The sequence below is a fragment of the Artibeus jamaicensis genome, unplaced genomic scaffold (assembly GCF_021234435.1).
Source record: "Artibeus jamaicensis isolate MK-2021 breed Jamaican fruit bat unplaced genomic scaffold, CSHL_Jam_final contig_447, whole genome shotgun sequence".
NCBI classification, from domain to species: domain Eukaryota; kingdom Metazoa; phylum Chordata; class Mammalia; order Chiroptera; family Phyllostomidae; genus Artibeus; species Artibeus jamaicensis.
This window is the reverse complement of record NW_026521834.1, coordinates 1,199,181-1,214,661: the sequence shown is the minus strand read 5'-3', so window position 1 is coordinate 1,214,661 and position 15,481 is coordinate 1,199,181. Positions and strand designations below refer to the sequence as shown.

The following is a 15,481-nucleotide window of genomic DNA, read 5'->3' as shown; positions in this document are numbered from 1 at the left end:
CTGTCTCTATGGATTTGCGTATCCTGGACATTTTATAGAATCATACAAAGTGTGGGCTGTGGTGGCTGGCTGTGCACGTACTCCTAATCAATCCTCAAATGATCTTGAGGTAGAAAACGTGTGTCCCAGGCTTCAGTTGTCCTTTATCTAGCAGTAGCCACTGACTCAAGGAAACTGACACTCAAAAACTGGAAACCTACTTCCTGACTAAGCTGGTACCTATACAAGAGCAATAAAACCTTGGGCATAACCGCCCAGATTCAGTGTGTTGACAACAAAACTAACACTCTGCAAGCATTACTTAAAGTATTTTTTTAATTTAACTTTAATTTCTGAGGTAAAATACTTTTTTCTTTCAATTTCCATAACAAAATACAGAGCTATCAGATACCCCTGGAAAAAATATGTATATTATACATATATTTCTATAACATTACATCATATATATAATATATATGCAAAAATTTGAAGACTTTATAGAAAGTGGAACATCTAAAAGGCACTGCACAATGGAGTTCAGATCTCTCACACTTTATGTACATGTACACACTTCACTCTGCTTGAGCTACCTAGTGATCTTTTACAAGTACCTCACAAATCCCTGCAGCACAATTTTATAACTCAAAGAATGTCTAAATACTTCAAAAGAAATTAAATGACTTTTTTTTTCCTCCACAAGAAACTAAAAACAACAGTTCTTGAAAAGACTGGATCAAAGTTTTTTATCAAAATTAAAATTCCATTACTCTTTACAAAAAGCACAAACATAATTATGGAATAAATAAAAAAGGGACAAATAGCCAACTCTCACTACCTGCTTGGTGAGATGTGAAATACTTCATTTTTAATGCTTCTGAAAGCTTCTTGGCCCATGGAGGACTAGGGTGCAGTAACTGACTGTATTAGTGAGTTGGGTTTAATGCAAAGCAGCTGAAAACGAGGGGTGAAGGGACTGATAAATTGTTTATATTTCTTCACCCACAGCCATTCTCTTAAATTAAAAAAAAAAAAAAAGCAGCTCAGTAAGGCTGGATGCCTTTTACAATGGCCTCTACTATTTTCAATAGTCAAAAAAGCAAACTTTGCACGAACAAGTTTTTAATATAATTTCAAGATCTATATTGGTAAAGTTTTAAACATTTGGCACAGCAAAATTTGGGAAAACTGAGGGAGAGAAAATAGGTCTGGTTTTGTCCCCCTTTTTTCTACGTGCTGCTGGACAGTGATAAAATGTTCACAGAACGGGGAAAAAAAAAGACTACATTAATTAGTGCCAGGTGCTGCCAGGAGCAGGCTGCGGGGAGAAAGACTACCTCCTACCCCTTCACCCCAGGAATGACCTACCTTCACATTTCCCGGTCCACTTTCTGAGCAAGCCCAAAGTCAGCTCTCTACAAGGATCCTCCCTTCCCCTCCACCTTAACCCCAGTGTGCAGTGCAAACTGACCAACAACTTACTGGTGGAATGGCAATCAAGGGAAACAGTTAAACATCTTTTTTTTTTAAAGCCAAAAACCATTTTCATGGAGCTGAACAGTTTCTGAGTATTTTCAAGTGTGAAAGCAGTGACTTTTTGTTCAAACAGAAGCAGCATTTAAGAATTCTGGCACTTGGGTTGTAGGGGGGTTACAGGTATGCATCATGGATTTTTCTCCCTCTTATTTTAAAGGCCTCATATTTCTATTCCTGAGTTAATACCGACACCTGCCGGCCCCTGCCTTTAGTGGACAAAGAGGGTACCGGGTAGCCAGCCAGCCAGCCAGCCAGCCTCCCTGGTTAGATCGGGCAATGACAAGAGATACCTCCTCCACATGCCCGGACTTGCTTTTTGATTCGAGGTAAGTCGAGGTTCAGAGAAAGGAACAGACAAAAACATAACCAATCAAAAGCAGCTTGAACAGGGAGCCCTTTGCAATCTGATCAAAGCCTGAGTCCTTAGGGACAGCTCTGTCAGTCCCTTTCCCAGGGAAGGACAAGTCACTCGTGGAATTTGAATTAAACAAGGGGAGAACACTGACCCCCCCCACCCAAAACCCCACAAAAACAACAAAAAACCAAAACCAACCCTGCATGATGGGCTCATGTCATTCCAAACCATCTAACAACTCTGACCTGCTCTAACCTTTCTTGAGCCTGTCTCTCATGCACGCTTTCCAGCTTAAAAAAGAACACCCATCCCCAACATTAAAAGACAACCCTCCAATGCTTAGTATGTACCATTCACTTAGGCTCAGTAATTTCTCCATCCCTAGACAGCATCCCTGTGCCCACTCTGCACCATCAGATACGTAGTTACTTCTCTGTTGCCCCCATGCCAGGTAGATCTGAGGCACAGGTATTTCCACACACCACAAAGTCACATGTGCACACACATAAACAGAGTTGGCTGTGGCTTCTCTCTGCTCCTAGTCTAGGTTTCTTTTCCTTCACAGAAGATCAATACTTTCCCATCCCTCTGAAGTCAATGTAAGGATATTTACCATGAAAAAACAATTCCCCATTGTCTGTAAACTGCAACTGATCATGAATATTAGGACAAGCTTGGGAAATGGGTATAGCAAGAATGGCAGTGTCACAACAGGACACCCACCAACTTTCATTCATACCAGGCCTTTGGGCATCTGGTTGCCTTCTCTTTTGCCTATCCCTTCAGGTTCAAGGAACATCCACTTGTACTCCCAGCTACCTTCTGCAATTCCAGGTATCATCTGTCCTTAACTACCATAATCCTGCCTTTTTGCTATCCATCCCAATAACATCAAGAAGGGATGACTAAATAGTAGCCCAAAATTTAACCATGTTCCAAAATTCCCAATTATCTGAAAAGCTGATAATGCCCTTTCACAGGTTTATTTTGACAGACCCGTATCATGTTGAAGTATGTTCACCGATAAGGCTTGCCTTAAGAAAATGGTAAGAGAACCACACATAACAAAAACACATCTTCCCCATTATCATGCCTCTCAGTGAGCTCACTATAATCACACTCTGGTTTGGCTCCCCAAACCCTCGATGGAAAAGGAAAAATAAAAGTCATTTTTGTGTTTGTTCCATCTTTAAAGGCATTGGGTTACTTCCTCCTGCCCTCTTCTTTCCTCCCTGAATAAGAGTTTACAACTCCTCATGGCTTCTTAACAGGTGAAGTACATGAAAGTCCAAGATTCACAGCAGAGCTTCCTGTCTCAACCATGCAGCCAGGCTCAGTGCCTGAATTTCCCAGTCCCCTCTAACTGGCAGTATGCTTCATGTTTCCTGAAAACATTTTTTAGAGGAAAAAGAAAAAATGCCAAACAACATAGGAAAAATAAAAGAGCAACACCTGAATACCCCCACCCTCCACCCTAGTAAGACTGTGATTATCTTATTCTCCCCCTGAAATAATTATAAAGAAACACCTCAGGCAAATACTGAGTATTAATGGTTTCTCACTGCTTAACCTCCCAACCATACCCTTTCTCCTTTTATATGTAACTCTCAGAGCAAAATAAACTCATTAATGGCTTTTCATATATAAATACAGTAGAAAACCTGAACAATCATAGGACCAGTGTCTCAGTCCTTTGGGAGTTTGTCAGAAAGTATTAGCCTCAACAGGAAATAGAGGCTCTTTCTCCTTTAGTTCATACCCTTCTTGTATCCTACTCACCAGGAAAAAGTGTGTTCACATCCCACCTAATTTACAACAGAAGTTGCCCCATCCCATCCCCAAAACATAAAATACAAGTCTATGCCCCTAGAATGATTAAACCAGTCTAATTCCCTCCCTCCCCCCACCCTGAAATCTCGCTACATAAATATTGATACATGTATGTGATTATAGTATAAACAGCTCCCAATCCACTTCCAGTTCTAAGCATCAGCAGCTGCCGCCGCCAAGCCCTGTGGTCCTGACCCGTTCCAGGGGAATGTGCCATCCTTACTCAGCTCTCGGGCTTCAGGACCATCGTTCCAGCGCCGCTTTAATCGAAGCTTGGGGGGCATCAGGGCATCTTCTTTCTTCTCAGGTACACTGGGCTCTTTGCCAAGCCTGTCTTCACTGTCTGCAGTCACCTCAAGGGGTTCTTCACTTGGGGTGCTAATGGGTACAGAGGGCCAGATAGGTGGTGCTGCTGGGCGAGCAAAGATGGTACCTTTCTCTTCTATGGTCCTCCTTGGCACAGTGCCCTCTTCTTTAGAGTGTTCCTTCTTCTCTCCGGCTGACTGCCTGAGATTCTCAGGATCATTTTCAGAAGCTGGCTCTACCTTAATTCTTGGGGGGACAGGAGCCATGGTTGCAGCAGTGACAGGTGCTGAGTCCTCATTGCTCTCTACTCTCTCTCGGTTCTTCCGCCCAACTGGTGGGGGTTGCAATTTGATAGAAAACTGGGTTGACTCCTCAGGATGCATTTGGCACTGCAGTGGTGGAACCATGAGCCCTGGGTAACGGGGAAATGTCCGGGGACTCAGATGGTAGTTGAATACAGAACAGGCTTGAGAATGAAGGTAGTGTTTCATTTCCTCAGGGTTGAAGGAAAAGCAACTGCTGCTGGTGAAAGGGCTCAGGCCTGGTGATGGGCTATAGGAGAAGATAGTGGGAGTCAGGGAGAGGGCTGGTGAAATGGGGACATTAAGGACACCTCCTCGGCCAGGGATTGGAGAGACAGCGAAGGGACTGTGGGGGTCAGGGTAGATCCCTGGCCTACTGAATAGAGGGAGCATGATGTCAGGCTTGCGTTTCTGATGGCCAATCCCTCCTCCACTGACAGCATTCTGGGAGGACATGAGATCCATGCCCCGGCGCCAGTCAGAGGCTGAGCCATCCTCCAGTTCTGAAAGCTCTGTCTTTCTATCAGTGCCATTACTCAACTCCTGGCCAGAAGCAGTTACGGTGCTAGTAGAGAATCGCCCTGGCTGCACATCGCTAGTTGGAGAGTGAGTGTCCAGAGATGGAAAATGGAACCGGGAAGAGGCTGTTGGCACTGGTGGAGCACTCTGGGGAACCACACCTGCGATGGAGGAAAAAACAAAAGGCTACTTCAGGGGTCTGGTCATTCATGGTAAGTACTTTTACTTATGCTAAAAAGAAAATATTCAGAACACTTAAGCTAGACTGAATCCCTTAGCTCCCTGTCTTCCTAGTTAACTACTGCTCCACTTCCTCTTCTCAACTTAGTTGCTATTTTCCTGTACTCTCTTACTCACTTTGTCTTCACAGTACCGTTTGCTATCTGAAATATGATTTACTTGTTTATCTGTATTCTAAAACATAAATTAAATGAAGGCAGGGTTTCCTATTGTTCACTACTAGATTTCCAGCAGTTCAGGGCTTAACAATGAGTAGCTGCTCAATAACTATCAGTTCAATGAATGAATCGGTACAAGGGCCTTCTCTGCAACTGTAAATACTGTGTATATCACCTGTTTTAATTATCGGCTTTGTGCATAGTGTTTTTCTTATTTTTGTAATTCTGGCCTTATCTATAATGTAAACAAATCAAATCAAATCAAACCAAACAAACTTGACAAAATTAAAAATGACATGCACGTAAAGCACTGTATTAAAAGAGAAAGATCCTGTCCTGGTCAGGTGGCTTAGTTGGTTGGAGTGTCATCCCATACACCAAAAGGTTGTGGGTTCAATTCTCAGTCATGGCACATTATCTAGGTTGCAGGTTTGATACCCTGTGGTATTGAACACAAGAGATGCATTCCAATGCCACAGAAAGGAGGGAGCTGTTCAGTGTTTTTCTCCCTTCCCCTCTCTAAAACAAGAAAAAGGATATATGTTTGTTCTTATGGTATATCTTTTATCATTTCTGATGTACAATCACTTCTTTATAGAAACTTAAATATTTTTCAATCTCTCCAAATCTATATTTCTCTAACAAATTTTATATAATAATCTCCATTCCCATCTGCTTTCAATGCTTTTTAAACATTGAGAAGGCTGGGTGAATCCCAGAACCTACCACTCCCTTCTTCCAAGGTCACCTGCTAAGATTTGAAACTCTAAGGTACTAATAATACCATGTTAAAAACACCAACTTCAGAGGCTCACAAGTTCTCAACTTCCCAAAAGGCCCTTCTTATAAATAGGGCATAAGAATGGTGTGCCAGCTAAGGCCTCAGGGACCCTCTGGGTTCCTGGAAAAATTAGTGGCTTCTATCACTGTTGATGTCAGGAGGGTTCTTTACACTCTGAGGTAGAGGTGAGGGAGAAGGAAAAAAGGGCAAAGAAGATTCAGTGTGGTTAGGCATCACTCCCAATCAGATGCCTTCTGCTATTTGTATAATGGAGTCATCCTCAGACATGACTTCTGGAGTCCACTGGTATATGCTAGTTTTCTAGAAACGTGACTGAGTAACAATGAGCTAGAGCAGCATTCCCCAAACTGATGCCTCACAGAAAATGCAGGACTTTCCCCATAAAGCCACTGATTTAATCTTACAATTGGGGGGTGGAGGGGAGATGACCTTACACATAATTTGAGTTGAGTCAAGAGGGTTCCAGTGGCTAACATTCTATTCTTTTGGATCTTGATTTTGTAGTAAGAGCACATCTATTTAAAAGCAAAAAACTCCACTTCTGTGTGTTCTTAAGGACTGAATAACATTAAGCATAATGTGAGAGGTGGTCCTGTCTCCTAAACAATTATTTTTTTTAATTGAAAGATATCTCAAGTCTTTACACAGGCTAAGATATACTCTAAATCTGCAAGAAGGAAACAGAATACACAGCATTTTCCAAATGTGTTTAAAAGGAGTGAAGACAGGTGAAACCTATGAGCAATGCTGAAGGTAGCATTCTTGACCCCTCACCTCTCACTGCAGCAGCCTTCCTTGCTCTCTACCCTCTATTATATATGTTGAGATAGTAAATCTAAGACTTTATTTGAAAAAATAAGTTTGCTACCTAAAAAATGTTTGAGTAACACTGCTTTGGAAGATCATGTTCATGTAATTAACATGAAATTTGAGTAGTAAGGTTGGAAAATTTGGGTTTGAATTCTACCTTGTAGCCTAGTGCAAGTAACCAATTAGTCTTTAAGTCCCCTCTGGCAAAATAAAAATAGTAAGTCCTTTTGCCTAGGTTCAAACCCTAGTCCTACCACTTACTAGTTGTGTGACTCTGGATAACTTACCTTTTCGTGCCTCAGTTTCTTTACTGGTAAAATGGGCAATAACAGCACTAATCTCATGTTTTGAAAACTAAAAGTTAATATTTATAAAGATCTCAGAATGGTGTCAGTCCATAGCAAAATGCATGTACTTGTCAAAGTAAGTAATTCATTATTAGATACTGAATTCAAAAATAAGACACTGTTCAAAAATAAAACTTTAAAAAGCATATGTCATTTGAATATGGATTATATATCAGATAACAGTATTGGAGCAATGTTAAAAATTCCTGGGTGTTATAATGTTATTGTGGTTTTGGAGGTCTATGTCCTTGTACCTGGGAGATACATGCTGAAGTACACAGGGTGAAGTTTCTGCAACTTAATTTCAAAAGACTTAAATATTTAAAATATATTTAATATAGTATTTTATAGGATACTTTTAATAATAAGAATGAGATATTGCATGTAGACACATTTTCAACACTATTCAAATGTTAAGTACTCTACCCTAAACTGTTGTGAATAGGCTTGTGAGAAAGGGAGAACATTAACTTTACTTTTACTCTATGAACTTTTGTATTATTGTATGTTATAACCAGTACGTATTGCCACATTTTTAAAAACACAAAGATCAAAACAGCCCAAGTGTACCAACCCACCCATCTAGACATGATCTCTCTGGTCTCCAAGATCTAAAGATATACAGCCCTACTTCTTAAGAGTGCTTATCACATTCCACATTCCAAGTTGCATGAAACCTCACATATCTTATCTCTCCTGCTAAACTGGAAGTTCCTTGAGGAAAAGAGTGCTCTCCATAATTTTTTTTTTGTCTTTGGGCTTAACACATTATCTGTTGACCGAATGAATGAATACCAATTTGGAGGAAGAACAGTTGCTCTAGTAAATGAGAGCTAGATTTCAGTAGCTCAGTCTCTCAAGAATTGTTTCATCCCACCCCGACCAATCTTTGACTTTGCTGTCATCCTTAATTTTATCATTTGTAAAATAATACTGAGACATATACTTAACCTGGCTAGCAGAGTTGAATGAAATAATTCACAAAACACTGAACAATAGTACATTTTTTAAGTTCAATAAGTGTTGTATTTCCTTTGTCATAAAAAGTTAACTTGAAACAACATTTGGTCCACCTGGGTACAAGTTCTCTATGAAGCAATGACTCCAAAAAAAATAACTTTGAAGTTATCTGTATCTAGAAACACACAACCAAGCAGTGTGCCTGAAGAAAATACATACTGCTTTGCTTTCCCTGTGACTTTTCTGATTAGGATCTTGAGCTCAGTCGAAGATCAATGTTGGTTCTGTTGCTTTCAAGCAGAATGGGTTGTGCTAGGCCGCTACCGTTAGGTCTCTAAACCAGAGTCTTGACTGTGAGAGTCCAGATTTGTCTTGGAAAAGTGTACTACTCCCAGGGGCTGATGGATGCCTCATTCCAGGCTGCCTAATGGCTGGAATTTTAGGTTTTTCAATAGACAAGAATGGGTGAAAGACAGAAGAACAAGAAGACTACTAAAGCTTTTTTTCAGGGAGTGGTCTGAAAGGGTATGAATACCAAAACATTCTTCAAAATCAGTGGTATGCCGAGCTAGAGTCCCAATTTCTCTAGGTATACAGGAAGGGGCAAGAGTGAAAAAACTGAGGAAGTAGGATTCCAGTGGCTTAGAACAGGTTTGATTTCCTAACGCCTCTCCCTTAGGCACAAGGAAAGAAAACAGGTTGTAATTAGAGAAATGCATTCCAATACCACTTTTTTTTTTTTTAAATGTATGCCCCAGGGACAGGAGGGAGTGGCTACAGAATGAGATGGAAATGTAATGATAGCTGCATCAAGCTAAAACTGCCCTAACTTGTGTGTAGCAACTAGGTATCTGCAGTGGAGCTCAGCATTATATTCTCTCAGCCACAACCCCATTCTAAATTTCAGGTTGTTTCTGACTTTTCTATGAGAGGTTGCAATCACAATTAGATTTCTTTACCTTAATAGATAATGCCACAAAGACAGTATTGATGGTTGGTCAGAAACTGGTTAACACAATGTTTTCTTGGGCAGGGTATGATTTGCATCAACAAACAAACACACTCTTGTAAGAGACTGCCTTCACTTTCTAGAGAGGCAGACCTGACACCTCCATGAAGAGCTGTGATAAAGGGCTATCATCTGAGATCCTAGAGGGGAAACCTTGCTGCATTTAAGAGAAGGTAAGTAACCCCACAGTCTTGTTCTGAGGAGCTGTTGGTACAGATCAAAGAAAATGCTTTTCACTGCAAACACAAGAACCTCCTCTTCTATGATCAAGGATGCTGTGGTTTTGATGATATTCACTTGATAAGAAAGAGTTTGGTAGTTTCATAGAAAATCGGAAGTGTCTGTAGAAACAGGTTCTTGTCTATGAAAGAGCCACTGGGTAGGGTGTTAAAACTGAGTCCTGAACTTAAAGATCAACACAAACCTACAAAACAGTATTTCTAATGAGGACAGTATAATATTATCTAGGAGATTACAAATAATATGCAGAAAAGGAAACCAAAACAACAAACGAAACACATTTATCTTGATGCTGCAGAGCCTATCAGTTTTGGTATGAGATGAATGGAAACATCTGAGCAAGAACAGAGGCAATCCAAGAGGTCACATCATTTTAGTGCTTCCAAAAACCTCTTAAACATGCTAGTCTTGGGTTGGGTTTTCAGGATTCTTTTTCAACTCAAAATCTGTTCCCCACCAAGAGACTTCGCATCTTACCACTTGACCGAATGTTGATGAATGGGTAGTTGGGCGTCACCAACTTGTTGAAGTTAAATTTGTAAGTAAACCTTTTTCCTTTTGTTTTATGAAGGATCCTCTTGTTGTAATAGTATCTGTAAAAACAGGAATGCATGTCAATTTATCTTCTACCTACTGACAGTGATACACTTAGGTAATCACTAATAGTAACAATTCTTGCTCTAAGTATTCTTGGCAAACATCACTATCATTCTTTTGCAGATCTGCCCTCATGTTAGGGCTGGGAAACCTAGGAGGTTAACTTTTCTCATTCAATTTTCAATTCAACTAAATTCTGATCCTGAACACCCATTCCTGTCCCAAGCACCTTTCTTTTCCAACCCTCTATAATTTCAACCCTACAGTGTATTTCCTTCCTCTTCCAGTATATTGCCACTACCTAGTTTCTCTTTTCTGCTTTATTCAGGTGGGGGCAGACAAGTCTCTTGGGACTCCTGATGTGGTTAGTCTGGAGGCCACAGAAGGAGGAATGTGGAACTGTTTTATGGTGGCAGGTCAAACAACAGTGTACTCTGATCTGGAAAACTGAGCTCAGCTTGGCCTGCATCAAACAGAAAAGCTGCCACACAGATTTTACACTCAGAGTCACCAATATTGAAAAAACTTCATTCAGGGAGTTTCAACGGACCTAGAACCTTTTGCCTCACATCTATTCATTAGCAAAGGTTATAAACTGCCTTCTTGTTCCTCGAGGGCTAAGGGTTAGGAAATATAAAGACTGACAAGTGGGAAAAAAAACCTGAGAAAAACTTACAGATCAATGTATCAGTACTGGATATGTTGGAGTAACCTGTTGACTGACAACTGAGCTCACAGATATGGTCCCTAAATAGCTAGGTCAGAACCATCCAGTGAGTCCTCCTTCTATGTGTCTGCGGCACTCTCTTTCTAGTTTCTTCAAGGAGAACCTAAAGAAGAGAAATTCTAACAGAGTTCTAACAAGAAAATTTAAGGTACTTTTTTGGATTATAAATGAGCTACAATCCATGTTTTATACACTCTCACCACAACAGAGCATAACCGGTGCTGTCAGAAGTCAGTGCCAACTAAGTTGGAATTTCCTTCTACATATAACCAAAGATATGCCTTTTCTCTTCCTGTGTCTCTGCTACTCAGATTCAACAGCTCTTCTACTCCCACTTGAAAACTACACATTATTCAGTTAGATAGTACAGTCTCTTGTAGCAAACTGCTTAGTCTCCTTCCAATCTGTCGATATGGTGGATATGGGGATCCTTTCTGTTACCTAAGGGCCCGGCTCAGCTTGTCATAATTCATCTGTGGTTTGCACTTCCTGCGGCCCCAGAGGCGAGCCACCTCATCTGGATCTTTGATGACAAACTCCCCGTACTCTCCCTGCTGCCAGGCAATGACATGGCGGAACTCTTCCTTCTGCAGCAGCTCTAGGATGAAGTGCCACAGCTGGATCTGCCGGGAGCCTGGGGATGATTCTGTTTTATAGGCCCATTCAGGAAACTGATACCCTTTAATACGAAAAGGGCAAGATCAAAGTTGTCAGGAGTTAGGTACATACATTCCAGTATCCCTGACTACACATTCCAATGCTCAGAATCTCTAGAGTGCTGTGCAAACATGCCAGAAACACACTTTTGGTCAGCTGGGGCTAACCACAACAGGGAAAAGAAAAGCACAGAGACATTACCTTCCTTTAAGGCAAGTATCAAATTGATAAGATTTGAGTAGCAAGCTCTCAGTGTCCCAATCTCTTACCCCTTCATACATTACTAAATCTTACACTTACTTTCCACGAGGGCATAGAAGTTGAAAATCCCTTTCCCTCCAAGGTTAGATCTATGTTTCTAACAGGAAAGAGATTCTAAAGCTTGGGATAAAAGCATGGTGACCAGACATGTTAGATATACGTACAAATGAAACAAGCCTATAATTGTCCTAGCAGAATCTACCCAATTAAGAGGTTATCAGTCATGGCCTGGCATTTGTGAACAGAGCCCAAAAAAGAACCATGGATGAACATTCCAAGTATACCACAGATGATTCACTTTTGCTCACCTCCACCTCCTTCTGGCTTTTCCACGATGCTACAGCCTGCTTTCATTTTCACCCTCCTGCTGAGAGATATAAGCCACATCAATTACTTTAAGGTGTCATTATTTATTATCTTGCCAAGGTTTTCTGACATAGCCTTCCCCCAAACTTCCTTCTCCTTATCTTTTCCTCCTTTATGTAACCCTCTTTCTTTCAAACATGTCACCTCCAAACTGCTAATCCTCAAGTCATCAAATGATGGTCCTCAGGTCATCAGCTTCAAAGGCCATAATTATCTTTCACCTGACTTTCAGCCACAAAAGGTAAACACTGTCTTTAATATTTGCTTTCTTCCTCCTGATCATCCCTTTGGAAAGTACGGGTACTGTTAAATGGGTCCAAAGAGGCAGCCAAAATGAGTCAGTTTGTCTTCTGTTACTAGATGGACCCAGATGCCAAGACATGCTTGAGTTCACCCAGATGTACCAGATTAAAAAAGAGTGAAAAAAAATCTAAATCCATCTGCCTCTCAAAAAAACATCTTATTTTCATTTATTTTACTGAATTACATGAGATGGAAGAAGGAAAATTCCCAGATACTGCCCCCTCCTCTTTAAGAAATACCCTGGGATGGAGAGAGTAAACACACATGTACAGTTACTCTATACAAGACACACACACATTACTAAAATCTTTCTGAGAAAAAATTTATATTTTCTCCTTTTAATAGAATGGAAAAAAAAAGCAAGTATTTCTGAGAACTTTTGCCCAATAAATGGAGGGAGTCTCGGTGTGATCTGAATTCACTTCATCTAGATTTATAGTTCCTCAATTAATTCCTTGTTCCCAGTAGCAAGCAGATATGTATCAGTCAATCCTTTCGCAAAAAGAAGGGAAGGGTGAAACTGCCAAAGAGGTGGCCAGGAGAGGGCAGATCTCCCCTCATTGTTCCTCAGGGTGGATGATAAGCCCTCAGCAACCCCATTAGTGGGAGAATGTAGATGCCTCAGTGGCCTCAATAGTGTGGAGTGGGGACAAATTCCTAATCTTGGAAATTTCATCTAACCTAGGATTCGTTCAGATCCTTTGAATTTTTTGTCTCATCAACGACATTAAGAAAGCCAGCAAGTTTTAGTCTGTAAGACTACAAGAGAATGAGGATGAGATAAATACTCCAACGGAAGAAGAAAACAAACACAGACACGAGATGCATAATAACAAGGCCTGGAGCCGAGGTAGAAGCTTCCTCTCTAGCTGCTCCCGTCTCCGCGACAATGAGGGAGGAAAAACACTAATAACCCCACAGCTCCAGGAAGCTGCCCTGGACTCCTGGATGGCTCTGTCGGATCGCAGGGCCTTTATCCTGCCACAGAAATGGCCTTCAATCACTAAGACTTGGATTCAAATCCCGCTGCAACAATAACTTGACCAGGAAGCTCTATCCTGACATCCCAGCTCCCAATTAACCCTCGTGAAGGTCCACCTGCCAGGAGCCCAGAGGCGACTCTGCAAGCGTTTCACAAATTCACTTCGAGGGCATTGTCCTAGTAGGGCCACTCATCCCAACTCTGCAATCCCCACGAAGGCCCCTCGCCCTTGCTCAGATCTCGACCATCCCCCGAAGAGTGAAGCACGCAGAGCCTGGCATCGCGGTTCCTTTGCTGCGGCACCCGGGGTCGGCTCAAGCCCCCCAGAGCCTCCTTTCCATTTGCTTTCAGGCTGGGTCTCCTTCGCCCCGTGGCATGACTGTTGCCCTGAGTTCCCGTCGCCCCTCAGACACCAGGGCTCCCTCCCTTCCTCGGCGCTGGGTGAGGGCAGCTAGGTTGGGAGGTGGCCCAACAGGCGTCCCCGACCCAAGGGACGCCGTCCCCGTCGAGATTCAGGAGGTCCGTCCGCAGGGACCAGGTGGCGAGGCCAAACTCACCTCTCGCCGGAACGGTCTGTCTTCGGTCTAGTCTCCTCCGCTGCGCCTCCGGCTCCTCCTCATCCACCCCAGCAGGAAGTGACCTCCCCGCCTGCTGTCGTCACTTCCATCCTCACCCGAAAGGGCGGGGAGGAGGTGACGCCCTCCCTTGAGTCTCCCAGCTGCGTCTCCACTCGCTCTAGTTGCCTGCGGACCGATTTCCGCTCGCACCCAGTCCGCACTCCGCCCCTCACTTCCCTGCCTCCCCTCCCACCGCTCAGCCCGCGCAGCCGCCTTGGAGCGGCGCGTGCGTCACGCTGCGGGGGTGGTGCGCTTGCTCGCGGCTCGCGGCCCTACCGGGTCGGCACTCCACTGGGTCGGAGGATTGAGTGTGAGGCGGTACGTGGGGTGTTGGGCCCAGAGTGGGTCCGTGCCAGCCCCGCGCTGCAGAGGCGCGGCCGCTAGAGCCCCGCTGGTTGTGGTAGGGGTTGTCGCAGAGCCCCCTTCAAAGTCCGAGGTGCCGGGTAAAGCTTCCTCAAGATCGCTGCCACCTCACGGAGAGGAGAGTCTGCACAATAGGCAAAGGACCCCAGACTTCAGAGGGCGTTCTCTACCCCCGAGAATGGGCACTTTCACATCCTTAGGCATTTGCCCCTGTATAGAAGTGTGACTAGTTCCCCACTTATCCCCATCCCTCTGCATTGTTTTAATTTGTCCACATCCAAGCAATTTGCGGATCTCTTAATCATTCAACTACATCTCCCATTTCTTTTCCCTCTACCTTTTGTTCCTGCTCAAGCAATCATAAGTGATTTGTCCAAAGCATTTTAGTTCTTCCTGTCGAGCTCAATGGTAAAGGCTCCCAAGCAGTTCAGCTTTATCTCCATCCCTAGCCTCCTGTGGCTGGTGGTATCCAGGCCTGGTTTCACTCCAGAGGCAGGCAAAAGAGAGAAGTGAAGATTAGTAAAGATTAAATAAATTAGAGTAAAAAATGAAAGTGTGGAGTTGAAATTGGAAGAAAATTGAACAATTTTGAATAAAGCAATAAACTTTGTCCTGTACCATTGTTCTAATAACACTTTTACATCCTGAACACCACCAAGAATATGGAAACATCACCATAAGTGTTAGAAAAGTTTCAGGTTTTTTATTTGTTCCTAGCCATTCCCTAGCTGGTGATAAATTAACTAGCATTTTGGGTCCAAAATTGCCATTCCTGTTTAAAAAGAAAGGATAATAGCATTGGTGATGTAATGTCTTTTCTAGTTAAAAAAAATCCTACTATGTAGGTGAGTAAAATGACCAAAATTTTAGCTCCTTAGGACTACAGTGTCTGCAACTACACCATGAGCTCTTTGTAGGAAACGCCTACCCTTTGTATGTTCTGCACAGCACCTAGAACAATGTCATAGGTAAATATTAGATGTTTGGTTGAACAGTCTTTTTTAAATAATTGGGATTTAGCTAAGTGATGTCAAATGTAGTCAGGTCCTAGTGCTTTCATCTACTAGCTGTGTGACTTTGGTTAAGTTACTTAACCTCTCTGTGTCAGCTCATCTGGATGAAAATACCTATAGTTTTATTGACTTACATGGTTGTATAAAATCTGTTAATACACATAAAGTGGTTAGAACAGAGAATGACGAATATGGCAAATGAACA

The 15,481-nt window shown here is 42.4% G+C and overlaps 1 protein-coding gene across 2 annotated transcripts; it reads right to left on the bottom strand.

Moving 5' to 3' along the window:
• Nucleotides 1-319: 319 nt before the first annotated feature.
• Nucleotides 320-13,949, bottom strand: ETV3 (ETS variant transcription factor 3). Of its 2 annotated transcripts, none has more exons than XM_037132606.2 (5): nt 13,841-13,949; nt 11,941-11,996; nt 11,156-11,393; nt 9,868-9,983; nt 320-4,985 (listed from the first exon to the last, which is right to left on the bottom strand). In XM_037132606.2, the coding sequence occupies exons 2-5, from the start codon at nt 11,984-11,986 to the stop codon at nt 3,850-3,852; spliced, it is 1,536 nt and encodes a 511-aa protein (XP_036988501.2). In that variant the 5' UTR covers nt 11,987-11,996; nt 13,841-13,949; the 3' UTR covers nt 320-3,849. The 2 variants fall into 2 exon arrangements, with proteins under 2 accessions (XP_036988501.2, XP_036988500.2); XM_037132605.2 differs by having other exon boundaries at nt 11,941-11,999; nt 13,841-13,948.
• Between the last annotated feature and the right edge of the window lie 1,532 nt (nt 13,950-15,481).